Below are 27821 nucleotides of genomic sequence, written 5' to 3'. Positions count from 1 at the left end.
GAAGGACAATGATCAGATAAACCTCTTGGCCCACCTTTAAGCCGTATCTTAGGAAATTGTTCAAGCCATTCCAGGCTAACGAAGACTCTATCAATACGACTACAAGATTGGCCTCTGAACCATGTAAATTTACGATCATTCAGTTCTAAATCCACTAACTCCATATCCCGTATCCAGTCTCTAAAATCTTCCGCTGATGCTGTTAAAGCATTAGCTCCTTTTCTTTCTTCTACTCTCACAATCTCATTAAAATCACCCATATAACAAATGGGGACCTGGCATACTCCAGCAATACAACTCAACTCCTCCCACACAGTTAGCTTCTCCTCCCTGACATGCGCACCATACATCAAACAAAACACACAATAAAAATTATTGCTTATCAACACCCCTTTCCACACACAGCCACCTCTCCCCTTTATAACAGTTACTCAACTTAAAAATCATTTTGTCCCACATTAATAATAGACCTCCAGAAGCCCCTTCGGAACCCACATATTCCCAATCCACCGCATCATTTTCCCAAATTTGTACTACGTCAAACTTAGTAACTTCATTCTTCTTTGTCTCTATCAAGCCTAGTATATTCATATTATTTTTTCTCTTAAAATTTTTAACCGTACCCACTTTTTCAACACCCCCAATACCCCTCACATTCCAAAAACTATAATCATTTAAGCACATTATTACACACCTTATTCCGGTTTTTAGGTCGGCTCCTTCTTGCTTTCTCCTTTTGCTATGCTTGCCTTCGTTTCTGTGCAAGCACTTCATTCTGAGCTTGAAGAGCTGCCATAATGTCATCTTCCTCGTCATATGGGACAGCCCCTGATTCACTGCCAAGGCCCAAGCAACTCTGTTTTCAACCAAGTCTTCATCCCAGCTTTTTATTTGCTTCACAATATTCTGATAACTGATTACATCCTTTTCAGAATTCTCAACATCCTCTAAGTTCCTGACCGCCCCATTGTCTTCAAAGCATGTTCCCTCCCTCAGAGTATCCTCACCCCTGAATCTGCTTCCTCTACTCCATCATCCCTTACCAATCTTGTAACGATGTTCTTTTTACACTCTCATCCAGACTTTCGTGAACCATATGTGATATGGCATTAGTTTCATTCAAGCTCCCTATTATTCTTCCCCCTTCCTCCCTGTCCAATAGATTGTCGCCATCTATCACAGAGTTGTTGACCGCATGAAGCATCCCCGCACAAGAGAAATCATTCATCCCTACGCCATTTACCTTCATTACCATAGAGGTTTCCATCGTTGGCACTGGCTTGTTCCCTCCAACACCGTCATGCTCCTTCACGGCACCGCCAATGTCAAACTCGTCATTCACCGTGACAGCAACCGTTTTCCAAGCATCTCCGCTGGCACCACCGCTGACCTTCTGCCGGCCAACTTCCATCCCTACCACTCCTCCATCATATCCCGCGTCGCTATTGTGATTCACGTTATCCACCACATCTGTGTGATACCCAAGACCCTCCTCCCTCATCATTGTCCAATGCATCATATCCCCTGCACCACCACCCGCAGCAGCTGCCAAGAACTCCTTGTGAAAGCGCAGTATGATGAAGTCACTGTTGCACCTTACGGTAGCAGCAACAGGAGTGTGATCAACTCCAATCCCTTTCCCATCTCCAGGCGGTACCACGCTCCTACCCAGGAGTACATCCCATGTTCCACATCCGGGTTGGGTTACTCAGCCCGCCCATCCTCCAGGATCAGCTAGCTCTTATGTGGTTTTGGCCCACATTACACATATTCTCTTTAGTGTGCTGATGTACGTTATTGAGCTAAATGTAATCCCATAACCATCGATCTAATTATAGGAGCTTCCGTTGCTTTTTTCAAATTTACCGAAATTTTCGTGCGCCATTCATCCAGTTCTTCGAGGGAAATGACCCTTCTATCCATTCTCTGTTCGTCTATCAGTGCCTGTGTCACCATCTCCGCTGCCATGTCCCACCCCATCTTTAATGGTATCTCCCGTGATTTAGCACGGACGCCAAATTCCAACTCTTTGCTGCATTCTACTCTACTTGCCTCTCCTGTCTGCTTCACGCTGTTCAAACCAGCCACCACGGTCACTTGGTGGTTCCCACAGCCAATTAAACTCTTTTGAAGATATCTGGTATTAGTTAGGGGTGTTCAAAACCGATCCAGACCGAACTAAACTGACGAACCGAATCGAAAAAATTGAGAACCGAATTAACCGAAAACCAAAAAAACTCATTTTGCTGTTTTTTGTACGGTTCGGTTCGGTTTTCAGTTTTTACTCTCAAAACTCTAACCGAACCGAACCGAATCGAATCGGTTCGAAAAAAAACCCTAAAAATGCCTAACCCCACCCCCCATACCCCTACCCCCCAAACGAACAAAGGTTGCTGCGCGAGTGTGAGAGTGCCCCCCCCCCCAGCCGTCCTTGTCTCCCTGACCCTAACCCGCCAAATTCCCAATCCCTAACCTGCGGCTGCGCTCTCTACTCTCTAGTCTCTACTACCCAGTCGCTCTCGCTCTCTCTTCTCCAAATCCCCAAAGCACGACGCCACCCACAGCACCACGCCGAAGCCTTTCTCTTCGCGGAGACGCCTCCCACAGCACGACGCCGTCGCCGTTGAGACGCCACCACCCAGCGCCAGCAGTGTTTCTGAGTTCTCCCACTTAGCGCCAGTAGCCCACTATCATCAGTTCAACCCACTCCCAGCACGGCAGCACCTCCGAGTCTCCCAGTCAGCCTTCCTCCCAAGTCAACATGGAGCCCGAGTCACCGATTCAGGTAATTTGCTGTTTATTGCTATTTACTGGTTGTTTATTGGTGGTTGTTTACTGTCAATATGGAGCCCGAGTCAATATGAACCATTTGCTATTTACTGGTGGTTGCTGTTTAGTGTTTATTGCTATTTATGGTTGCTATTTATTGCTGTTTAATTTGAACCATTCCAAGTCAATATGGTTGCTGTTTATTGCTGTTTATTGTTTAATTTGCTGTTTTTTTTACTTTAATTTTTTTTTACAAAGTCTTTAAGATTCTAATTCTAATTTTACTTAAGAATTTTAAAGATTTTTTACGAAGAAATTAAGGTAAAAAAATTCCAATAATCACATTAGATAATCGTTAAGATTCAAATATAGCAATCTTCCGTCTATCTCAATGTACCATTAACAATTCTGTGACAAAAATAACGATATGAACTAATATTTATGCTAAAATTGATTGAATATAATGAATTAATGATAACAGTTTGATTGGATTTAGGAAGTTTTTTTTTTTCTTTGTTTGAATTTTGATGCTTTGTTGTTGTTAGGTTTCTCGAAGGAACGATTTTGATGTTTCATTGTTTCATTTGTCTGGGAACAATGAAGCATCTGGCTTCTGTGATACCAAATTATTTATTTTTAATATTTCATAGACCAATAATTACGGGAAATTATTGTTTTTTTTTTTGTTATTGTATTTAACGGGATCTTGTGAGTGATATGATGTGGTGAATTGATATGACCGATGCTATTCATTTGAGAAGTAGTACTGACTCTGCTCTTGGTTATATATCACTGTCCCTTTTATTAGGTTTGGATTGGATCATGATTAAAGAACTACTACAAATTTTGTGAATTTGCAACAAAATATTCATTGTTTTTGGAGATTCTCAACTATATGTCTTGCTAATATTTCCTTAATTTTCCCTAAACTAAGGTTGCCTCTTCCTGCATGGTGTTTTTGTTGTTGTTGCATCTTTAGGTCTCATACGTGATCACTAGAAAGGGAATGAATTTGCTTAACCACTCAACCAACTTCGTGTTGGTTCCTGGATCCTATTTGATAATAGTTTTAATAACTTTTATATAAATTGAAGCTTCTTTCGATTATTAATGCAGATCACGAATAGCAGTTGCCCCACTGGAACCGTTGAAGATTTTGCTACAGGTTAGTTTAACCATTTTGCTACATTAGTATCCGAAGTTCTTTGGATTCCAACTAATCTGGCCGGGGTGTAATCTAATTCGTTTGATTTTGCTGGGCCTTGCTGATATGCAGGTCCAGAATCCTCATAACATTAAATACAATGGAACTGTCCAAGGCCTAAAATATATATGGAGAACTGAAGGTTTTCGTGGACTGTTCAAAGGGAATGGTACTAATTGTGCTCGGATACACCTAACTCTGCAGTGAAGTTCTTCAGTTATGAGCAAGCTTCTAAGTTAGTTTTACTTTAGAAGCAAAGGAATGATTGGCTGATTGTTCTTTTATTCGACATTATTTTTGTTGGCATACTATTCAAAGTGGAGCATTTTGCAAATCAACTTTAAATGATAGTAGAAGGGGGGCGCTGTTGGGAATAATACACCATTCCCCCTTGAGAAAACACCTTTGACAGAGAAATAAAATAGACACAATCACAACACAAGAATTTAACGTGGAAACTCTAATTACCGGAGAAAAAACCACGGCCGTTGTCAAATGACAACCAGAGAATATCACTATGTGAAAATTGTTACAACACATAGACTTCTTTCTCTCACCGGCACCCCAGTACACCCACACTCTCTCAAAGCAAATATCTAACTACACCTCACAACACTCTCTAATAAAGAGTACAGAGGAAAAGAAAAATCAGATACAAGCTTAAAGTGTTTCTGACTGGTGCAAAAATAAATGGAGAACTTAGCCTCATATTTATAGCCTAGGCCACCCACTCCATTTGCTATCCTGAGCAATGTGGGACTAATTCAACCAAATCCTAACAATCTCCACCTTGATTGAAATAGTCACACATCTTCAGCTTCCATTGTCAACACCGACAATTCTTTGCTGCCATTGTCTATACCGACAATCATAGTTCAGAGAACTATCATACTCCACCATGAAAGTATACTCACTTGGAATTAGACCACTCCAAGCATTTCACCTTGGTACAGATCGAAACCTTGCTGAAAATTCATGGTGCAACTTCCAAATTGGCTTTTCCTGGAAGTTCTTCAGCCATCGACCTAACTCCGCCACACACCTTGCATCTCAACGCCAACCAATGCCCGTGTGCAATTGTGGACCCGATTGCCACAACTCATCCTTATCCATGGCAGTGCGGTAATACCATGAGGATACTTCTTGTCTTCTAGAGAACATCATCTTCTCTCATAAAGAGAGCAACCAGAGATCTTCTCCTTCAACGCCTTGTGCAAACCTGATTGTATCAACACATCCTTGACTTGTATTTGCCACAAGCCAAAATTGATTCTTCCATCAAATTTCTCTATTTCAAGCTTCACAGCACTTGAATATCCTGACATTGTTGCAACTGTATACTGGAATAGTATAACTCAACCGTGCACTAGGAAGGGTCCCCAGGAAAGAGAGGTGGGTCACAATGGACACACTTAAATACCAAGTCTTTCCTTAGCCAGAACCTTTCCAAACAGCACTCTCACAGTGTCACACTGCCTTCCAGCAACAATAACAGCAACCAAAGATCAACCTCAAGCCACAGGACAAAATTCTTTTCTGATGTGGAAGGTCAGACTAGGCTGCAACCACAGAGCATACTAAGAATAAATCCCACCGAACCGAAGCTCTTGATACCACTTGTTGGGAATAATACACCATTCCCCCTTGAGAAAACACCTTTGACAGAGAAATAAAATAGACACAATCACAACACAAGAATTTAACGTGGAAACTCCAATTACCGGAGAAAAAGCCACGGCCGTTGTCAAATGACAACCAGAGAATATCACTATGTGAAAATTGTTACAACACATAGACTTCTTTCTCTCACCGGCACCCCAGTACACCCACACTCTCTCAAAGCAAATATCTAACTACACCTCACAACACTCTCTAATAAAGAGTACAGAGGAAAAGAAAAATCAGATACAAGTTTAAAGTGTTTCTGACTGGTGCAAAAATAAATGGAGAACTTAGCCTCATATTTATAGCCTAGGCCACCCACTCCATTTGCTATCCTGAGCAATGTGGGACTAATTCAACCAAATCCTAACAGGCGCCTTGGAGTAATGGTGGAATTGTCTTTGTGTGACCTCAAGGGCACGGGTTCATTTAAATAGGTTCACTGCTGCCAGCAGCGGCTAACATTGTTGAATTATTTAAGTGCATTCACTTCAAATATTTTAACTCTATTTTCTGATTGTTTCTTCCTATTTTGACAGGGGTATACTGTATATGTATAGGCAGCAAACTGGAAATGGTACATTCATTTTTTACCATTTTTTCTTATGAATAACTTGTTAGCTTAAAATTTTTTAGTTTTATTTTTTTGTAGTAGAAAGTTTGTGAAATGGTTTAGAACTTGTGTTGACTGTTGAACTATTGAAGTTCTTTAATTGTCGTATTTGAATTATGTTGTCGTTAAATTTTATTAGATCAAAACTTTGTTAGCCATTGTGTATTTCGGTTTGTCGATTTCAATGTTACAACTTTGCATAATAGTATGGTAGAATTTTTTTTGATTTGATTGAAAAAACTGAACAAATCGAACCAAACCAAACCGATTTTAATTGGTTTGGTATGGTTCGGATGACTTTGACAAAAAACCGAACCAAACCGAACCACACTTTAATTAGACGATCGGATTAGATGGCTTTTCCCTCAAAAACCGAACCAAACCGTACCGCAAACACCCCTAGTATTAGTGGCATCTTCTGTAACATGTTTCGCCTTATCATCAAGCTGTCTCCGATACTTAGCCTCTTCCACAAAGATCTCTTTACCCCGCAATCGCATTCGATTCATCACTTGTATTGCTTTCAGTGCCCATCCCTTCGTAGTATACCTTATGAAAGCAAACAAGTGGATCCATCCATTCTTCTGTTTACGCGACAGATATATGTCGTTTATCTGCCTTGTCCACTCAAATAAGTGAAACAACTCTTTCTTCAAACTATCTTCCGGTAAATTGTCCACAAAAATTGTAAATGATTCTTTTTCCAAGCTTTATCCCACCCTGTGTATTAAAGTTAATGTTCCTATACATGTTAGTGTTCCTTTATCCACACCTACTCAAAGAGTTGTTCCAACAATTGTTGAACACCTTAATAGTGATGAACAAGATTTAAATGATAATACTCCCAATGAAGAAACTAACTCACAAATATCAAAAAGAAATGAGTCTCAAGAAATACCATTGAGGATATCTCAAAGGAAAAGAAAGTCAGCTATTCCAAGCTATTATGAGACTTATTTACAAGAAGAAGATATTGGAATATCTAAAGATCCAGTTTCATTTACACAAGCCATAAATAGTGATGATTCAGAAAAATGGATTGATGCCATGAAAGAAGAGTTAAAATCCATGGAAGATAACAAAGTTTGGGATATTGTTGCATTGCCAGAAGGTGCTAAATGTATTGGTTGTAAATGGGTCTTCAAAGTTAAGCGAGACTCAAAGGACAATGTTAAACGATATAAAGCTAGACTTGTTGCTAAGGAATTTACTCAAAAGAATGGTGTTGATTATAAAGAAACATTTTCACCTGTTTCTAAGAAAGATTCATTGCGTATCATTATGGCACTTGTGGCTCATTATGACTTAGAGTTACATCAAATGGATGTAAAAACTGCCTTTCTGAATGGTAATCTTGATGAAGTTTATATGGATCAACCTGAAGGTTTTCCAACTGAAGGAAAAGGTCGTATGGTGTGTAAACTTAAGAAATCAATATATGGACTAAAACAAGCCTCACGACAATGGTATATTAAGTTTAATAATACCATTCTATCTTTCGGTTTTGAAGAAAATATTGTTGATGTATGCATATACCGAAAGGTCAGTGAGAGTAAGTTTATCTTTCTAGTCTTATATGTTGATGATATTTTGCTTGCAACAAATAATTTGGGAATGTTGCATGAGACTAAAGAATATCTTTCTAGAAACTTTAAAATGAAAGATATAGGAGAGGCATCCTATGCAATAGGAATTGAAATTTTTCGTGATAAATCACAAGGATTGTTACGATTGTCTCAGAAGACCTATATAAATAAAGTTCTAGAGAGGTTCAACATGGAAAAGTGTTCCAAAGGAATTGCACCAATTTAAAAAAGGGACAAATTTAGTCTTATGCAATGCCCAAAAAATGACATAGAACGGAAGTGAATGGAAGGAATTCCATATAGTTCTGTAGTGGGAAGTCTTATGTATGTGCAAACTTGCACAAGACCAGACATTAGGTTTGCAGTAGGAATGCTTGAAAGGTATCAAAGTAATCCTGGAATGGATCATTGGAAAGTTGCAAAGAAGGTTTTAAGATATCTTCAAGGTACAAAAGATTATATGCTCATGTACAAAAGGTCTAGCCAATTAGAAGTAATTGGTTATTCAGATTCAGATTTTGGTAGATGTGCTGACACAAGAAAGTCTACATTTGGCTACTTATTCTTATTTGGAAAGTCTACTATGGAGGCAGAATTTGTAGCATGTTTTGAAGTTACAAATCAAGCTTTATAGCTGCGAAATTTCATTTCAGGACTTGGCATTGTTGACTCAATTGCTAGGCCATTGAAAATTTATTGTGATAATTTTGCAACAGTATTTTTCTCAAAAAATGATAGATATTCTAAAGATGTCAAGCATATGGAAATAAAGTACTTTGGTGTTAAGGAGGAAGTTTAGAAACAAAGAGTGTCCATAGAACATGTTAGAACAGAACTTATAATTGCTGATCCATTGACTAAAGGATTGCAACCAAAGACATTTAAGGAACATGTATATAGAATGGGTCTTGGTTCTTCTGAATGATGCTAACACTCTGAGCTCACTATGTTTATTTATGTGTTTTCTGAACATTGATAGTTTGTTGTTTCTAGTTAAAGTAATATTATTGTATGAGTTATAACATAATGATCTAGAAACTTTATGGGACCGATATAAAATTGTGTTATTTATGTAGCTTATGTAGTAAGATGCTAGTGGTTGTAGTATATGGAAGGAAATGTGTTTCATATTAAATGCATGACTGCCATAACTCACACAAAGTATTTTACCATATTAAAGTAATTATGTAACGTGTGAAACTATAATTACACTTAGGCCAAGTGGGAGAATGTTGGAAGTTTATTGTAATTTAAACTTCTGTGGTGGCCTAATTGTAATTATCTATAAACTATTAATGATTTAATCTCATCCGTTAATTCTAATGTTTGATGGACGCATTAGATTTAAAGATAATAACACATAAAAAGGTGGTCCTCTCTCTGCCTAAAAACACGACGTCTTTACAGTTTCACTCACTGAAAATACTGAGAAACTGTCATCCTGATGAATGTCTGAAAGAAAGGAAAGAGAGAGAAACCAGTCTTGAAGTTCAACTCTACCGTAACCAAAACTCTTCTAAACCAATCTTGAAGTTCAACTCTATCGGAACCAAAACTCATTATGGCAATCAATCTAAGTATGAAGATCACAACTTTTAACATTCTAATTAATGATTCTGCTAAATTAAGTTTACATGTGTTTTCCCACCGTGCTCGCCCTCTCTCTCATGCTCTCATACTCTCAGGAGTACCAACGAAGTACCTACGAAGTATCTAGTTCGAATCAACTTGATTCGAATTAGGTATGGATGTGGCGTTAAGGTAATTCGAATCAGAGTGATTCGAATTATACATGCAAGGACACCCATACTAATTCGAATGGATCTGTTACAAATTTTTATAATATCCCTAATATTTCTTAAGTCATTTTTTCAAATTATTTTGCATGGAATAAAAGATTATTTTGTGGATAATTTTTTTTTTAAATTACTATGCATGGAATAAAATATTTTTTAGGAGTACTATAAAAATTTGTAATGTCTCAGTGACTTAAGTAAGTAGATGATAAAAATATATTTTTTAATTTTTAAATTATTATTGATTATATAGAGTATTTTATTTAAAATTTGAGTGCATGCATGTATTTACCTAAGTCACTAAAACATTACAAATTTTTATAGTATTCCTAACATCTTTTAGAACTTTTTATTTTTAATATTGGAGTGGTAGTGGTGTTTTTTTAAAATGTGAATTGTTGGGGTGTTATACTCAAATGTGGAATCGTTTAATTAGAGAAGCAGAAATCGGACCGTCCGATTTATCAGAGGTACAGAAATCGGACCGTCCGATTTCTAGAGGTACACAAATTGGACTGTCCAATTTGTGGGAGGTACACAAATCGAACCGTCCGATTTGTGGTAAAAAAAAATTAAGGAACAGAAATCGGACCCTCCGATTTGTGTACTTCCACAGTTTTAAAAAATACCAAAAATTACAATGTTAAGGTATATCACCACTTCTATTTCCATAATAAAAAAAATTAGCCTTTCTTTTAAGCCATTTGTTTAAATTATTTTGTATGGAATAAAATATTTTTTGTGATATAATTTAAATAAATTTATTAAAAAAATTAATAATTTAAAAATTAAAAAAATATATATTTTATTCCATGCATTAAAAAAAACTAACCAAAATATCTAATTATGAGACTTCTTTCAAAATTTTATTCTATGCAAAATAATTTTAAAAAAATGGCTTAAAAGATATTAGAAATACTATAAAAAATTCGTAAGGTCTTAGTGACGTAGGTAAATACATGCATATACTCAAATTTTAAATAAAACATTCTACATAGTCAATAAAATTTGTCAAGCTGATTCGAACTACGTAAGGCCTACATCCATACATAATTCGAATTGGATTACTTCGAATTACAAAAACCTCTGCTAATTCGACTTTGTCTAATTCAAATTACTATTCTTTTTCCTAATTCAAATTGAGCTCATTCGAATTATATAGAAGAGTGATTTTGGGTGATCCAGGTAAAGTTTTTTTATTTGATAGAATTAGATAATTTTGTTCTCCATTTAATTTAATTGTGTCATTTGCCCTAAAGAGAATGGATATTAAAATAACGATGATAACAAATACCTTTTAATATTGAATGTTGATTTTAAATAACTTAATCATTGATATGTTATACCACACACAATGTTAAATGCAAATTTAATAATAAAAATAGAGTGGCAGAATGATAAAAAAAAATTACTGGAAGGAACACATGTAGTAGATGGTTCAAATAGAATATTGCGTGAAAATGGTGATGAAGGACCAATATTTCTAGTAAAAACAAAAAACATTTTTCATAGAGCTAAAAATGAAAGTAGCACAATGATCTCTTTTATTTTAAAATCAATTTTTTGTAACGAGAATAATAAAATAACTTATAAAAAAGAAATCGTCATATTTTTTTACTTTTTTAAAAGCTTTCAATTAACTCGAAAAGTTAAAAATTTCTCAAAAATAATATCAAACACACATAATATAATTTTTTATAATCTAAAAATAAATAAATAAAAGTAGCTTTTACTACTTTTTAAACGGGCTCTTAATTTGCTCTTAGTGCTAGACACTCTATTATTGAGATGAAGATGATGATGCTAACTTTGCTAAGACTTGAAAGTTTCATCCCTTAAATGAAATTTCTGTCTTTCCAACCAAAAAAAGTAAGAGAAGAATACGAGAAGTAAATCAATATTTTACATATGCACCATTTGCTCTTAGTGCTAGACACTCTATTATTGAGATGAAGATGATGATGCTAACTTTGCTAAGACTTGAAAGTTTCATCCCTTAAATGAAATTTCTGTCTTTCCAACCAAAAAAAGTAAGAGAAGAATACGAGAAGTAAATCAATATTTTACATATGCACCCAAATAATAAATACACATAAATAAATTCAATCAATCAGACATTACTCCACAATCCACATGACGAAAAAGTCAAAAAAACACGCACTCGGCGTACACAAACATGACACTGCTCCACGTGTAAAACAGAAAGAAATACATTGCAGTTTATTGCCTAACGTTTTATATATTTAAGGTACAAGGTTATGGTAAATTAGTAACAGGTAACATGTCAATTGGAATTTATCAAACCAATTAGTGCACTTTTAATATAAGTTTCATTAAAATTAGAATTTCATGTAAAGAAACTTTTTCAGGCTATTGAGTCCCATACTATTATTACATGTTTCCTTTCCAAATAAGAAAATATTGGATAATTAATTTTGATTATAAGGAACATTCTGGATAACAGGTATGGAACGGAACTGCGAGACAGAATGCAAGGCATTTTTACAACATTGCTCGGGTTACATTTTCTCCTTGTATAATGAATCAATATTTCAAAATTAGCCAATATTCTGTATCTCTCCAACCTTAACATGAAAAAAAAATGCAGAAATTTGAGACACCTACACTAAATCAGTCACTCAATCAATAGTTCTGATCCCTTTAGGAAACTGTACATTTCAGAAACACGGTAAAAGAAAAGAAAAAAAACCTCAATCATTAAATTAAGCCCAGTAACCATCGTTCCAATGGTGCTTGGAAGAAGGTCCCCCATGTTCACTCCGGCTTCCTGTAAATCTATGCAATGATAACTTACTTCGGACTGTTCTCAACGGACCTGATCTGTTCCCATGCTTAATCGGTAAAGACATCTCATCTCCGATCAAGCTTGAAGTCGAAAACGGTCTGTTTTCCATATCATCAAGTGGACCAGAACTGTACTCCATGGTGATGAAAGATGATGCTTGCCCATAAGTTAATCGAGGGGTTAACCCTCCGGCATTCCACCAACTGCTATCGGAAGGGGCGAGATCGCCTCTGAAATCAGAATCCTGTACGGAGGAGTCCTTCTGACTGCAGTAATCTCCGCAAGTCTCGTCTGCATCATTGTATATTAACTTAAGAGCCTGCACGACTTCACCCATGAAGGGTCTCTGTGTGACCTCTGGGTGAACGCACATGGAGGCGATAGCAGCAACCTTTGCCATGTCATCAAAGTCGTAACTTCCAGCCAAAGATGGATCCACTAGCTGTTCTAAACCTTCCCTGCTCGCCAACAATGGTCTTGCCCAAGTTACTAGATTCTCCTGTCCCTGAGGTTGAGACATGTCCACTGGCTTTCTGCCAGTAAGAAGTTCAAGCAGCACAACACCATAACTATAAACATCACTTTTAACGAGTAAATGACCTGTCATCGCATATTCTGGGGCAACGTACCTGCAAATGATGGACAGAAATCAGAACATTTTGTTCATTCAACTAACAAAATTCATAATAAATTGATGAAAGGTAGTCAATAGTGGACTAGTATCCAAACTTTACAAAACATATATATTGATAGTTACTGAACAAGTCGCATACAGGAAGAAAATATATATATATATATATATATATATATATATATATATTAAACCATTTTGTACTTTCTCAACAAAGCTTAAGAAAGTAATAATCAAAATGCCACAAACATTTTATATTACACTTACCCAAAAGTTCCCATCACCCTTGTAGAAATATGCTGACTTCCTTCAGTTGCTTCTCGTGCCAATCCAAAATCAGAAACCTTCGGGGTAAAGTCATCTTCTAGTAGCACATTGCTAGCTTTAAAATCTCGATGAATTACACGAGGATTAGAATCCTCATGAAGATATGCCAAACCTCTTGCTGCTCCAAGTGCAATTTTCATTCGTGCTTCCCAATCTAGAGGTCCCTTTTTCTTGTCAACACCTGCAGCATCATTGACAAGCATGAAAATAGTTCATTTAACAGATGACAAGACAATATAAATTGAACTCAAGCTGCATGACTAGAGCTTTTTTTATTGTATGTTACCATGCAAATGTGACTCAACACTGCCATTGTGAACAAGCTCATACACCAAGCAACGTCGGCGCCCTTCGATACATATACCAAGTAGTTTAACAAGATTCCGGTGATGCAATCGGCTAAGCATTTCAACTTCTGCAATAAATTCACGATCTCCATTCTGATTATCTCTAGTCAGCAGCTTAACTGCAACTTCAGCCCCATCTTCCAATGTCCCACTGTAAACTCGTCCAAATCCTCCTTCTCCTAATACTCTCTTTGAACTAAACTTATCTGTAGCTTTCTCGAGCTCAGAAAGCGAAAATGTTCTAACAGAGAGAATGGAAGCAGCCATTGTGGACATAAGGGACACTGATGTCGAGCTTGTAATACTGCTTGACAACATAGAACCCAAGCCTGCAGTAAAAGCAGCATCAATCAATTAACATTTGCTTCTTTACAACCGACAGAATGAAGATAACCAAGAAAACATGGAAATCAATAAAATTTAGGCAAGGATAAATAACTACCATATTTGCAAGTGTTGAATACCTTAGAAAGTGGAATTTGTAAATGTAAAATGAAAATGTTCACATCACTACCCTATTTTAGCTGCAGGTTTAACTCAATGAACATCAAAAGGAAATGACACCAAAATAATCTTATTGGTCCTGCACAACAGTAGTGTGTAATTGAATGAAGATGTAAAGCTGTTAAATGAAAATCAAGTACAAGTATAAGGGGTAAACATTTAAATCGACAGATTTTAACATGTAATTCATCATTAATAATGTTAGACCTACAAAATCTTGATATCAATACACTTCAATTTTTGGAGACAGTAGAACATATAAACGTGAGACAATTGTCTTTGCCTAACAAGGCATCCTTAGGACAATAAAAGAAGGAAACTACATAAGGAACAACAATCAACCTGAGGAATGATAGTTAGGCAATATGCCAGCAGAATATTCAATAAAAGATGTTCAATTTAATAATAAATAAAGCTCCACAAAATCAAACCAAAAACAAAATTTTCAAAAGGAGTTAAAAATTATACCAGATCTCTTGTTTAGAGATGAAGTGAATGCAGGGCCTACGGCACTCGATGGCCTCCTAATCTTCTGACATTTCAAAATGATAGAAACTGCTCCAACCAAAACCAATAAAAGTACAAAGGAAGACGAAGCAATGATGATTATGGTTCGGAGATTCATTCTCTGATTCTTGTTGACAAAGTTGGCAGAGACTGGTAGACTACCAGTTACACTTTCCATAGGAGCATCCCCAGCTATGGTTCCATATGCATATGGTGGCGATGAAGAAATTCCTGAAACCAAGCGCTTCAGTCTCAAAATAGCATGATGGAACATAAATCAGTAACGTAAAATGCTATTCGAAGAAGGGAGACAACTACCTGGATAGGCAATGTACAAAACATCATAATCACCAAAAAGGCTTCTATTTAGTGGGACTTTCTTGTGCCAGAACCTCTCATATGTCAGAGCTGCAGTAGTATTGTCAAATTTCTCTCCCAATGGAACCAAGTTTATATCAACTACAGTTCTTCCCTGATTCTCACTATCAGCACTAGCACCCATTATCTTCACCTGACTCTGCTCTAAGTATGTGCCTAATGCAACTTCAATCTCTAATTCATTCATTACTGGAAAGACAGCATAAGGAGCTACACCCAGCGTGAGTCTGACTTTCATGGGAAATACACAACCACAAGGTGACCCAAAAGGTGTTGATGTGAGTGGATCCGTACAGATTTGGTCGCAACCTGCAAGCCATTTCATTAGAAATGAGTAAATATGAGACAATAAACAGCTAAGGACAAAGCAATGTTCATAAATCCATTGAATCAGAAAAAAATGTTCATTCACATATATTAATTTGAGTTTTTGATATACAACTATTTAGGACTCTTGTTTTAATTAAATCCATTATGCCATACCACTACTTCGAGAAGTTGGGAATACTTTTCACATAGCAAATCCAAAACTGAGAAGAAAGGCAAACACAGTTTCAAACTCTTCCATAAACTTTTTTTTATCATGGATTTGAAATTGAAATAGGCAATAATTTTCAAGCACCAAAGACAGATTTAAATAACATCTGTAATCACATATAAATTGAAATAAATGAAAATTTCTCCAATAACACATTTGTAATCTAGAGGGTCAAACTAAATAGATTTGAAATTTTCTTCTAGAACATTTTCTTGTTTACCTTTTTTTCCTATTTATATCATCTTACAATGCTTCACCATTAACAGCAGGATACATGGTAGGAATTAATCAGAAAATTCAGATTACTAAGCTTTAAAAGATCTACAGCATGGCTAACGTGATAAACTTAATTCACCACACGGATTCACAGAAATACGTGCAGTGAAAATGATGGCAAAAAAGAAAAGATTGTTAAGAAATAAAAATTATAAATACTCCTGTGAGCAGGAAGAATAAGAAGTAAAGATGAAGTTCCAAAATTCACCTTGGTCTTTAGAAGGGGGTGGAGCGACTGGATAAGGTTTTACGCTACGATGGTGATGATGATGATAGCGATGTTTTGGACTTGGATGCACAATAGGACCTAAACTAAGACAATATAAGCATTTAGACTGAAATCGGTCACAGAGTTGACCATCAAGTCATTGAAGAATATGATAATGTACCTTGATATGATGGAGATGGTGCAGGTACAGGTGCAGCAGGTCCAGGTGAAGTAGATGGTCCAGAAGAAGGTTTAACTAACCAAGTTTTAGCTCGTTCTGATGAGACATATGAAACACTCACAGAAACCGACTTCACTGCAGGCAAAAAACTTACACGTCAAACACAGAAAACCTGAAAAGAAATCTATAAAATTAAAAAACACTGGAAAAAAAATCCATTAATTGTAACTTGTGATATTGAAGGTTTGAAACATTTCTTTTCCAGGAAAGCAACTAGTGTGTGGATTTTCTAATTATATGGAGTGCTCGATGTGATGTGTTTTTGACCATATTGCCTGGATTTTCTTTGGCGACTAGTCAGTATTTTGCTGCATAATTTTGCTGGTTCCACTTTGATTAGGTTTTATATTCTTTTTCATCTGCACACATAAATACCTCATGGATTCATTTAGCAGAACCCATCAAAGCCATTTAAAGCAAAACTTAAGCCAATATCCAGGTATAGTTGGCAATATAGTTTTGAAATATTCCATTTATGAAGTCTTTGTTAAATTTACAGTTTGAAGACAATGCCCAACTTGCACATCTTCTATTGCAAGCATTGAAAAAGGAGATAAATTTATACTTTTATCTTTCTCACTTTCCAATTTTTCTTGACATATTTGTATGGCATGTTAACATCACATGCACTAGCAATTCTTTTTTACATTCCAGTAATAAGTGCATAACTTAATTGGACTTGGAATCTATAAAACAAAGCAGTCTCTAAGAAGGAAACTTTTGATCAGTATACAGCTTCCAATATTTAAATCCAAATCATTCAAGCTTCTTCGAGAAACCGACCATTTGATCCAGAAAAGTGTACGAGAAAGTGCATTGACCAAAATATTTGATGAAAAGTTAAGTCTGAGCTACCCCAAGAAAGCACCAACATAAGCATGATTGAACGTCCATTATAATGCTGTGTTAAAAAATTAGGTTTTCACATGAGCAGGGTAGGTTTCACACATGTAAGGAAAAGATGGAAAGGTTAGGGAGCAACACACAATGATATGTTGCAGATAGCCAGCCACATAAACACATACTTAGAGAAGAACATAAGACAGTGTTCAAGTAGTAGTTAAAATGACAACTAAATTTACCCAAAATAAGAATCAGAAATTTAACATGATTGACAACCAACCAACAAATATTCAACACCACAATTACAAAGTAGAAACTCCCCGTGAAAATTATAGCTACAAATCTACCAAACAAGTTTTTCCCAAGCCTCTAGACTGGGAATTATCCTTCCTTCATATCGACATTGTTTACCTCCATTACAAGCCGTAACAGTATAATGCCTGGCAAATTCTCTTACTGTGACAAAAAAAAAGAGAAGCTACAGAATTAATCCACACAACCGATTATGTCAAATTCCAACCACTCTATAAAGTCTGCATTTACTTGAAGAATCAAATCCCATATATCTTATCTCAATTCAGCTATAAATGAAGCACACCGACAAAAACAGTTACATCACACTCAAACAGTCATCAAGCAATGCTTCCTCCAGCTAAGCAGAAGAACAACAACCAAAATTCGAAACAACACAGTGAAGCAAAGAAGAAAGTTTGAGGGGAGAAAAAATTACCTGAGCAAGATAGTAGCAAGTTGAGAAGAACGAGGAGGAAGAAAACTGACGCCGGCATTCTCTCTCGGCGAACTCGAAAGCGGTGAGAAGCATCGTCAGGAGAAGAAAGCAGCAGAATTCCGGCGAGACGGCCGGCGGCGATCATGGTGGACGCCGCAGCAGCAAGCAGAGCCAGAAGGAAGAGCATGCATAGCTCAGAATTGCAAGCAAATGAAAACCCTAGAAGAGAGAGACATCGAAGAATAAGGCAATGGAGACGGTCGCATCTCCGGATCCAAGAAATGCGGGAGAAGATCTAGCCAAGAATTGGACACGCGTGAAGATTGAATCCGTTCGAACCTAGAGAGAGAGAAAACGATATAGAGAGAGAGGGTTTGTTGAGAGAAGGAGTGAAAGAAAGGAAGAAAGAAGAAGAGAATGGTGGGAGTTGAGAAGACTTAAATGCTGTGAGAGAGAGTGAGAGTGTGAGTGAGTGAGTGAGTTGAGGACACTGTGATGCGTTAAGATTTTGTGTTTTAGAGCTACGTCGATGCTTCATCATCACCATCGTTGGGGTGTTGTTTTTTCTCTCACGCGACGCGTGGGAGCGTATGGTGAACGGGTTAATAGAAACGGCAGCGTGGGGAGTCGTTTCGTGGAGAAAAAGGGGTTTTGGATTTGCCCCCATCGTTTCGCGAAAAGTGAAAAAGTGAAAACTGGAAACGCGGCCAACATATGGTAATGGTGGGGCTATACGCCTATGTCCCTGTCCCAATATTAAAATTGTTGTAATATTTTCCGTTATGTTTAAATTTTGTTTGTTACTGCTTTTTCAGTTGGAAAGAAAAAATAAAATAAGGGGAAGGTAGGTGAAGTCAAAGAAAGGTTAAGATATTTGATGAATTTATTTATATATCTATATAATATTAATATTAATGCATAGAACTATAGATAACACACAAATACATTGTCTCGCAATTTGTATTGTCTTTTTTCTTTTCATGAATTTAATTTTTTAATTTTCATATATTGTCGTAAAAAAATTATACAAATAACTAATTGTCTATTATCATACTCAAAAAGTAATTATAAAATTATTTATATTAATATTTTATTAAAATTATTTTTTTTAATATATAACAAATATAATAACCAGTGTCATCTACAGAATAAAATTAAAATTAAAATTTTAATTTATTTTGTTAAAATTAATACAATAATTATTGTTAGAAATAAAAGAGTAATATGAAAAAAGTGTTTTTGTGTATTATTCAGAATATGATTAATGATACAATATACATTGATATATTTAGTTGCTAAAAGAATCAAAGCAATAACACTGTAATATCCTATAACAAATATGCTAAATAAGGAAAAGTATATGGAACCAACTAATAATCAGCTAAGAATGGAACAACATAATTAATTATAATTAATTTAATTTTATTAATTTATAATTTCATTTGTTTTTTAAATTATTGTTGACAACCTGCAAAATATGAGGGAAGATACGATACTCAGGGGAGAGAATCACGGAAACATAGCATTCAGTTTGAACACCCTGGGTTACCCTTTTCAACTAGCGCCGTCATTCTTTTTCTCTCCCCCAAGAAGCATAGCCGCCTACTTCCTCCACCGTCTTTACCCAATCACTCAAGTTGTGTCGCCGGTGTTATTTCATTGACCGTTGGGGCCGCTTTTCATTCACTAAGTAGCCGCCGTTGATGCATCACGTCCCCGGAAGCCTTGCATGCATGTCACGTTGATCATCATCACTTACTTGACACCGTCCACATCAAATCATATAAACTGTGCCTCCGTCCTTGCTTTTCCTCGGTTCGTGCCTCTGTTACTCTAAAAAGAAGAAGCGGCCGTGGCAGAGCAAATATTCTGCTAAAAAAAATTCTCCATGGAACGCTCAAATCCGAAAGGGGAACCGAATAGCACAGTGATCAATGCTAGTGAAGGCAATGATGAATTGAATGACGATGGCGTTGTTAATCAAGAGGGTTCCTTGGTACGTTCTATGTTGTATATGTTAGTATTGAATTGATGAATAGTTATATGAGAACCTGAAGTGTGAATGTTTCTTTTCCATGTTTTTTAGATGTTTCTTAAATTTATTTCTTTGAAAAAAAATATCGGACACCGACGTTGCTAGAGGACATGTTAATAAGGTATGATTGCAATTGAATACATTGGGTTGTGGAACAGGCTATAATTAGCTAATGTCATTGATACTAAAAATTCCAATAGAGATAGACATAGATAGTGGATATGGAAATTAATTGGGTTGTGTGGAAGACATGTAGGATCTACGTTGGAAAAGACAAAATTATTGGTATTGTATATTGCCCCTATATGTGCGAATAGTCCAAGATCAATTTCAATCTCACTATGTTGTCCCGTCTATGTCATAATGCATGCAATCAATTAAATGTTGTTATTGATTCATTGATTCCTAATAGAATTTTTTTATTAAAATGTGTGTTGTGAATGCTTCTTATTCATGGTAATTAGATTACTAGTTTTTGGAAAAATCTGGAGAAATAATTTGTTTATAGTAATAAAGTCTGATTGAGTGCTATATATGTTTCTATTTATTTGTTGATATGTTTTATTGGATTGCTTCATTATATAGTAATGGTCATAAGTGGATTAAAGTTCTGTTCCGATTGTCTTTAATTGAAGGTCGACAAAATCACCGACGTCATGGTGACGAGAAATGATGAGTTGGATTTAAGACATGAGGTTTGAAGTATTTCTTATTGTGTGTTAGCACGTTATAGTTACCACTTTGATACTATCTTTAATTTGTATTTTGGTTCTGTGAATTGCCTTTACAGTTACCGGATCATAGTGGGCTTGGTGAAGAGGAAATCCCAGCCATAGGAATGAGATTTGATTCGCTGCATTTGGCATAGGAGTTTTATGCAAGTTATGCAAAGAAATTGGGGTTTGTAACTAAAGTCAGGAACACGAACTTTGACAAGATGCGGAAGGATGCAAAGATACCCATTAATCAGTCTCTTCACTGCACTCGGGAGGGTTATCGAGAATCTCGTGTTAAGGCAGCAACTAGGTCAAATAGAATAACAGCCACGAGATGCAAAGCAAGAATGTATGTCATGCTGGACAGGGAGAAGGAATGTTGGGTTGTGTCCAAGGTAGAATTGAGGCATTCTCACCCCTGTTCGGCTGATAAAGCTGTCCACTATCATGAGTACCGGGAGCTGACCATGCATGCCAAGTGCGTCATTACGGATAACGATGAGGCTGGCATAAGACCCAACAAGACGTATCTAGCACTTACAAACGAAGTTGGTGGGTCTTCAAACCTGAGTTTCTCAGAAAATGATGTCAGAAATTACATTACAAGCAATCTCCGATGCTCCGATGACAATGCGGACTTCAATGGGATGATGAATTATTTCGTTCGAATGAAGGAAATCAATCCCAACTTCTTTTATGCCATAGATGTTGACGATGCTAATAAATTTAGGAACGCACTCTGGGTAGATGCAAGGTGCAGGGCTTCGTATGAATATTACGGAGATGTGGTGTCGTTCAATACCACGTACAGGAGAAACAGGTCTCTATAATTATTAGTGAATTGCATGAGCAGTTATCTGTTAAATTTGTCATCTTACCTTACATTTACTTTTTATGTATTCTCAGGCATGGTCTACCGTTTGCTTCTTTTGTCGGTGTAAACCACCATGGGAAGTCAACCCTTCTTGGCTGTGCTTTACTTGGCAATGAGGAGATCCCTAGTTTTGAGTGGGTGTTCACACAGTGGGTGAGATGCATTGGGACTGCGCCAAAGGGTATCATTACTGACCAGTGCAAGGTGATGGCTGGTGCTATAAGGAAAGTCCTACCTGATACTGTCCACAGATGGTGCATTTGACACATAATGAAGAAAACTCAATTCAAGCTTGGTGGCTACGCTAGGTACGGGGAGTTGAGTGCAATGATGAATCACATTGTGTATAACTCTCCTTCGAGTGAATCGTTTGAAGTTGATTGGGCTGCTTTCATCAAAGAATTTGCGTTAGGTCAGAACAGATGGTTAGCAGGTTTGTGATCGTTAAACTAAATTTTGTCTGTTGGTTTCATGGTGCCTATTTATTATTCTAATTTTATTATTGCCGAGTGTTTCCGTTCTTCTGTTTTTTTCTTAAGAACGTAAATGAATTTTATACCTTGTTATGTCAGCGGATGTTCTTTTCAATACACATACTAATGTTTCTTTTCGTAGTGTGTCTGGATGTTTTTTTTATATGTTTTATCGATGCTTTCTAAGCTGTCATCCTATTGGTAATAAGCGACACTCTTATGCTATTTATTTTTTCCTGTGTAGATCTTTATGTGAATCGACGTAAGTGGGTGCCAATATTCTTCAAGAGTGAATTTTGGGCCGGCATGAGGAGCACACAGCGGAGTGAAAGTATGCACGCATTCTACGGTGGATACCTTCATTGCAAGAGTGGATTGGTTCAGTTCGTCCATGAATATGATAACGTACTTGAAAACAAGGAGCAAAAAGAGCTTGAAGATGATGCTGCGGACTCGAAAGGAGTCATCCCATGTATAGGGAGCACAGGCATTGAGCGACAGTTTCAGCAGGAATACACCAGTAATATGTTCCGGACCCTTCAGTTGGAGGTAAGGAAAAAAACCGATTGTGTGGTTCGATCAACTGAACAAAAGGGAGATACAATTTCTATTAAAGTGGATGAGCAGAAGGTATTTTGGGGGAAGCCTGTCTACCATACTTTCATAGTACAGTTTGACCCTTTGAGTCGAAAGAGTCGGTGCGGGTGCAACAAATTTGAATCCGTTGGTATATTGTGTTGCCATATCCTTGCGATCTGGTCATACTATAGAGTTGACACAGTACCTAGCTGCTATGTTCTTCCTCGATGGAGTAAGAATGTCATCCGCAAGCACACTTACATTAAGAGTAGCCATGACGTGGCTCGAAGTAATGAAAGCCACAATTTGTTTAGGAATCTGTGTTCGGAGTTCTATAACGTTGCTCAGGAGTTTGTTGCTTGTGAAGAGGAAGCAGCCATCTTGCGAGCTGCCCTTTTGGATGCAAAGTCCAAGCTGACTGATCATCGTGCTAGCATGCGTTCCTCCACTCTTGATGGGACTCAGAATAGGATGCCCACACGGAGCACATGTGATGTTATTTTACATGACATACAGGGACCTTCAAGGGTGAAAACCAAAGGACGGCCTAAGGGTAAGAGACTTGGAGCAGAGTTGGACAAGTCAATTAAGAAGTCAATGGAAAATAGGAAGAGGAAATCACAACCGGTATGTGTCAGAAGTGACGTCTATGTTAAATTGTTTATATGGAATGGTGTTACTGTTTCTCATAAGTTGTTCTCTTTGTGTTGTGGATCTTGTAGGATGTTGTTGACCCTCGGACAGATAATGATTGCCACGGTTCTGTAGACAACAGAGTTGAGGATTCTACTATATGGAATTCAGCAGATGGTGGCGGATTCATGGACCTGTTGAACTCTTTTAGGCATTTATAGCCATGTTTATTGGCATGAGTAATTTTTCATACTGTGCTAGATTTCTTGGTCCTTTAGACACAACTGAATAAACTCTTTATTTTTCTGTTTTGTCACTTTCATTTATCCTGTTTTGAAGTATTCATTAAAAGAATCAAAAGTACAAATGTTGTTATTGTTTCCCAATATTTGGTTAGTATGGTTTTGAATAAATGAGGTATCACTTATTTGTTCGAAAAAAAATAAATGTATTAAATCCGGACCGAAATTTGCCATTTAAAAAAAATTCCATTTTACAAGGATAGGATTCATATTCAGAACCATCCATTTTACAAGGAAAAGTAACATCCGTATGCCTATCAGTAGCAACATCCAATTAAAATCTTGGTTAAAGTCTAGACGGATTACGCCCGAAGGCCATGCAAAGGTTATACTTCCAGCGACGTCACAATTTCAGCAACAAAAAATAGTGAAAAAAAATTAACGCAAACCACTTTGTTAACACCATGCTAGTAAATCGAATGAACTGTCACGTAAGCATAGTCATGCACAAAAGGGTTATAACAAAACACGAGCCGCATACTTTTGAATGAAGTACTCATAAGTTCAAATGACTAAGATATTATAGTTGATGAAGCAGATTCAGAATCATCCAACTTACAAGGAAAAGTAACATCCGTGTGCCTATCAGTAGCAACATCCAATTAAAATCCTGGTTAAAACTAAGTTCTTGAGAATCCTGAAATACCTAACATACGAAACTTGCTAAGGAGTATCTAACAAAACACGAGCAATTCACTTCTCAATTAAGTATATACAAGTTCAAATTCCTAAAATATGATAGATCAAAAAATATATTCAGAACCATCCAATTTACAAAGGAAAGAAACATCCTAGTGCCTAGCATGAGCACCATCCATGCAGAGGAGTTGTCTTGATTGTCACCATCAACTTGACAAATTCCGCAACATGAAAACCTGAACCTGCAGTGAAACATGCTTTATTAGGCTCACACAAAACGAATCTAAGTCGGCAAATGGGTATATGAAGGCCTATAACTCTATCAGGAGGCCATGGATAGACTAAGGCATGTATATTGATTTTTTCTTACCTATGCATCTGTCTTCTTCCGTTGTCTCCCTCCCTTGGCTGGCTTTCTAGTGGGTAAGCCTACACGCTACAGCATGCTCCTCGTGATTGGTGCTGTGAAGGGTGATTTCACAGCCTTTGTCTTTTTCCTAGGCTGGTTGCGGCGCACAGGAGCGCTGTCCAATGCTTGCAGCGCCATCTCAATTTGTGAATTATGAGGACCAAGACTATGTCTAGTATGATCTCATTCCTAAACTCCTGTACAATGTCCTGCATGACAATTTTGTGTGGAAGGGTAATTTTAAATCCGTGAAAGAAACTTACTAGAAAGAGGTTCAAATTAACTGTTATAATATATCTAACTTCACCTTGTCCCAAGGCTGCAAGGGTTTATCTAAACCCCAAAACTGCATGAACTTGATGACGAATACACCACAATCCGAGCTATATATACAAAGAGAGAATATTATTTCCAGTCATGTTATCAATATCAAGTGAAGTGTTTTTAAGAGTATTATTAGGTGGCTTTTTAACTGACCCATTATCTTGTCTTGGTACGGTAGGATAGAAACGAGGTAGACCGTCCTCCGTGTGCTCATATGTGGGAATAGTAACCTTCGCCATGTCTTCAATGAGTCTCCCCTGGAAAGCAGCAACACGTTAGCAATGATACATTTTGAGTTACCCAGGCAAAAGGTGAACTAATTGACTGAGGTATTCTTACTGCATAAGCATGTATTTTTAATCTTTCATTATTAGGTTCTCCTGTATACATACTATCCAGTACCCACAGCCTTTTCTGATATATCTCAAAGACATACAACCACCAGTGACGATCGATACAGACTGGGGCAAACCACTGTGATGAAAACAGAGTTAACAAATCAGTTACATGAGCAATGGAGTCACCAAATTCAGACATAAGCAAAATCTCTAAAACAATTAGCGTGTTGAGGAAAATATAATTTAACGAAAGCCAATCACATCTCAATTAAGTACATGCAGATTCAATTGCCTAAGATGTGAGAACTAAAAACAAATATCAGAACCATCCATTTAGCAATTAAAGGGAACATCCGGTTAACTATCACAAGCAACATCCAAGTAATAAACACGATATTGTAAGCACTTAACCCGAAAAATCAACCTTCAACTAGAGCATTAACTTACCCATCTTCGCATGGAAGCTGCTATCTTGTCAAAAAATATAGAATCATCACCGAAGTGAGGACCCAGCCCTACATAGCTAACAGTAGGAACCTCCCTGAAGGAATCCAAGTTCCTCTTGTGCAACACAATTTCCTGTACAAAAAGCACAATTTAGGATCAGCCCTCAAATATTGATCGATAAGAAGACACCGATTCGTGCATACCAAAATTCTCAGAGGAATACAGTAATAGTCATTCTTAAACCGCAACAATTCTGAGTCATTAAAGGTTGAACACATCCAATGAACGATCTGTATAAAAAATTTACATTGCGTTAGGGTCATATGTTTGTGCCACAATATATATTAAGAAACATATTCATTCTATTAACGTGTTAGAGTTATCTACTTACGTTGCTGGTGACCTAGTGCCGGGGTAGCAATGAGCAGATGTCCTCTCGGAGTAATGATAGATGTTGCTTTCCTTCGTATGCCGCCACAACCTGATTCTGCTCCGACGAACGATTGGCAGCCCATCGCCGCAATCGCTCCTCATCATCCTCGTCCAGCTTTCGCCCTTTTAGCAGTGGATGAACCTTTATAGGGGTACATTGGGTGAGCATCTGTTCCGTCTGAGTCATGCCCGGTGAAATCTTCTTGCTTGGTGGGCTAGGAGTCTTGCAAGACGGAGAGGCTGTCATCACGATCTGCAGTGGCCTCGTGTTCTGCAGTTGCTCAAGGTATTGCCATATTTGTTCACTCTCGGGGTCTCGGTTCGAAAGGAAATCGGGATTACTGCAAATAACTCAACCTATGTTAGAGAAAAAGTAGTTGTATACGGATGCAATCCCTAATTCATTAAAAAGTAAAATAGACCACAGAATGAAATAGTTTTGCATAGGAGACTTGCCCGTCAAACTCCCATTCTTCATGTTTCACCGACCTAACGGAGAGTGTTCCTGCATCGGGCAAGCTACAGACAGGTGTTGCTTGGGCAGCGTTATCCTTATTGAGGTTCCCTTCATGCGGATCAGCACTTGGTTTTTATTGGTCAACCCTCTGGTTATAAAGTCGGCACATCCTCTTGGCCAGAGGCTCATTCTCCTCATCATCATCTGTGCTAATTGGGAGTTCCTTTTCCTCAGATTGCTTTGGGCTGGACCTACGTGATCGGTCCTTCTTAGCCCCTCTATTTTTTTGCGCACCACTCTTGCTATGTTGTTTTATGTATAATGATTATGTTGGGTAAAGAAACATCCAATTACAATGAAAAGAACCTAATTAACTTATGCAATGCTATTCAATATACTCACTCTCGGGCTAGTTTTTTATCCGTCCATATGGCATGAAGTGCTTCTAGTAGGAGGTGGAGCTGTTGTGCGTCCACTTGGTCGTCTTTCCTATGACACCTGCCTTCTCTCTCCACAAACTGAGCTCCCCTGTTTAAAGTGATTGCATGAACCGAATTAACCATAGCAAAGTAAATTTGTTAGTTAACATGATAAAGCATCGTATTTACCCTCGGCGGCACCGAATCCTTTCACCCATGCTTCTGTGGTGCCTTTTTTCCCGTTTTCCTCCTTGCAGCTTGCGGTGAACGATCCTTTATGTCCTCAGCTACACCCTGTCTAGTCAAAAGACGTCCCTGATTTAAGAAATAAAGAGAATCAATGATCTTAATCGAATCCCAAGGCACCACCAAAAGAGAACCCAGAAAACAGAATGATCAAACATCAAGAAACATACTTAGAGTCAACGAAAAACTTTGATAAAATAGAAATACATATTCACTCATCTGATGGGCATTTTCGACCTTCACAGTGGCATAACTTAACCTTTTACAAGAGTGAAATGAGTACCTCGGATATAATATACTGCGCCTTTTTTTCTAGCCTCTCCGAGCTCCACGCATCGAGCCATGGCTCAGGCTCAAGACAATTTTCGAGCAGACCGTATTGCAACCGCTGAAAATAGAGGATCTACACAGAGGACGGGCACAAGTCATTTTATACATGAAGGAAAACCAAGTTGAATATACTATTAACTTGAATAGTTAGCATGAGATACGATAGAAGATTCTATAAGGCTGGCAGTCAACTGGAATATAG

At 37.3% G+C, this 27821-nt stretch overlaps 3 protein-coding genes and 1 pseudogene across 3 annotated transcripts; 3 read left to right on the top strand and 1 right to left on the bottom strand.

The window, feature by feature from the left end:
* Positions 1 to 8117: 8117 nt before the first annotated feature.
* LOC148554945 (secreted RxLR effector protein 161 pseudogene) lies at positions 8118 to 8468 on the top strand (annotated as a pseudogene).
* A 3661-nt stretch (positions 8469 to 12129) lies between these two features.
* ALE2 (Protein kinase superfamily protein) lies at positions 12130 to 18585 on the bottom strand. Its single transcript, XM_088489887.1, has 8 exons — positions 17967 to 18585; positions 16334 to 16468; positions 16153 to 16251; positions 15071 to 15439; positions 14714 to 14983; positions 13681 to 14070; positions 13335 to 13575; positions 12130 to 13065 (listed from the first exon to the last, which is right to left on the bottom strand). Exons 1-8 carry the CDS (start codon positions 18151 to 18153, stop codon positions 12354 to 12356), a joined length of 2403 nt encoding a protein of 800 aa, XP_088346013.1. The 5' UTR covers positions 18154 to 18585; the 3' UTR covers positions 12130 to 12353.
* A 2353-nt stretch (positions 18586 to 20938) lies between these two features.
* Positions 20939 to 21855, top strand: LOC107646707 (protein FAR1-RELATED SEQUENCE 5-like). Its single transcript, XM_016350874.1, has 2 exons — positions 20939 to 21537; positions 21624 to 21855. The coding sequence occupies exons 1-2, from the start codon at positions 20939 to 20941 to the stop codon at positions 21853 to 21855; spliced, it is 831 nt and encodes a 276-aa protein (XP_016206360.1).
* Positions 21856 to 21861: 6 nt separating this feature from the next.
* On the top strand, positions 21862 to 23497 carry LOC107646706 (protein FAR1-RELATED SEQUENCE 5-like). Its single transcript, XM_016350872.2, has 3 exons — positions 21862 to 22024; positions 22309 to 23270; positions 23366 to 23497. The coding sequence occupies exons 1-3, from the start codon at positions 21862 to 21864 to the stop codon at positions 23495 to 23497; spliced, it is 1257 nt and encodes a 418-aa protein (XP_016206358.1).
* The last annotated feature ends 4324 nt before the right edge of the window (positions 23498 to 27821 follow it).

The sequence above is a fragment of the Arachis ipaensis genome, chromosome B6 (assembly GCF_059453495.1).
Source record: "Arachis ipaensis isolate K30076 ecotype BB chromosome B6, ASM5945349v1, whole genome shotgun sequence".
Lineage (NCBI taxonomy): Eukaryota > Viridiplantae > Streptophyta > Magnoliopsida > Fabales > Fabaceae > Arachis > Arachis ipaensis.
Note: the sequence above shows the minus strand (reverse complement) of the source record. Positions and strands in the feature narration are given on the sequence as shown.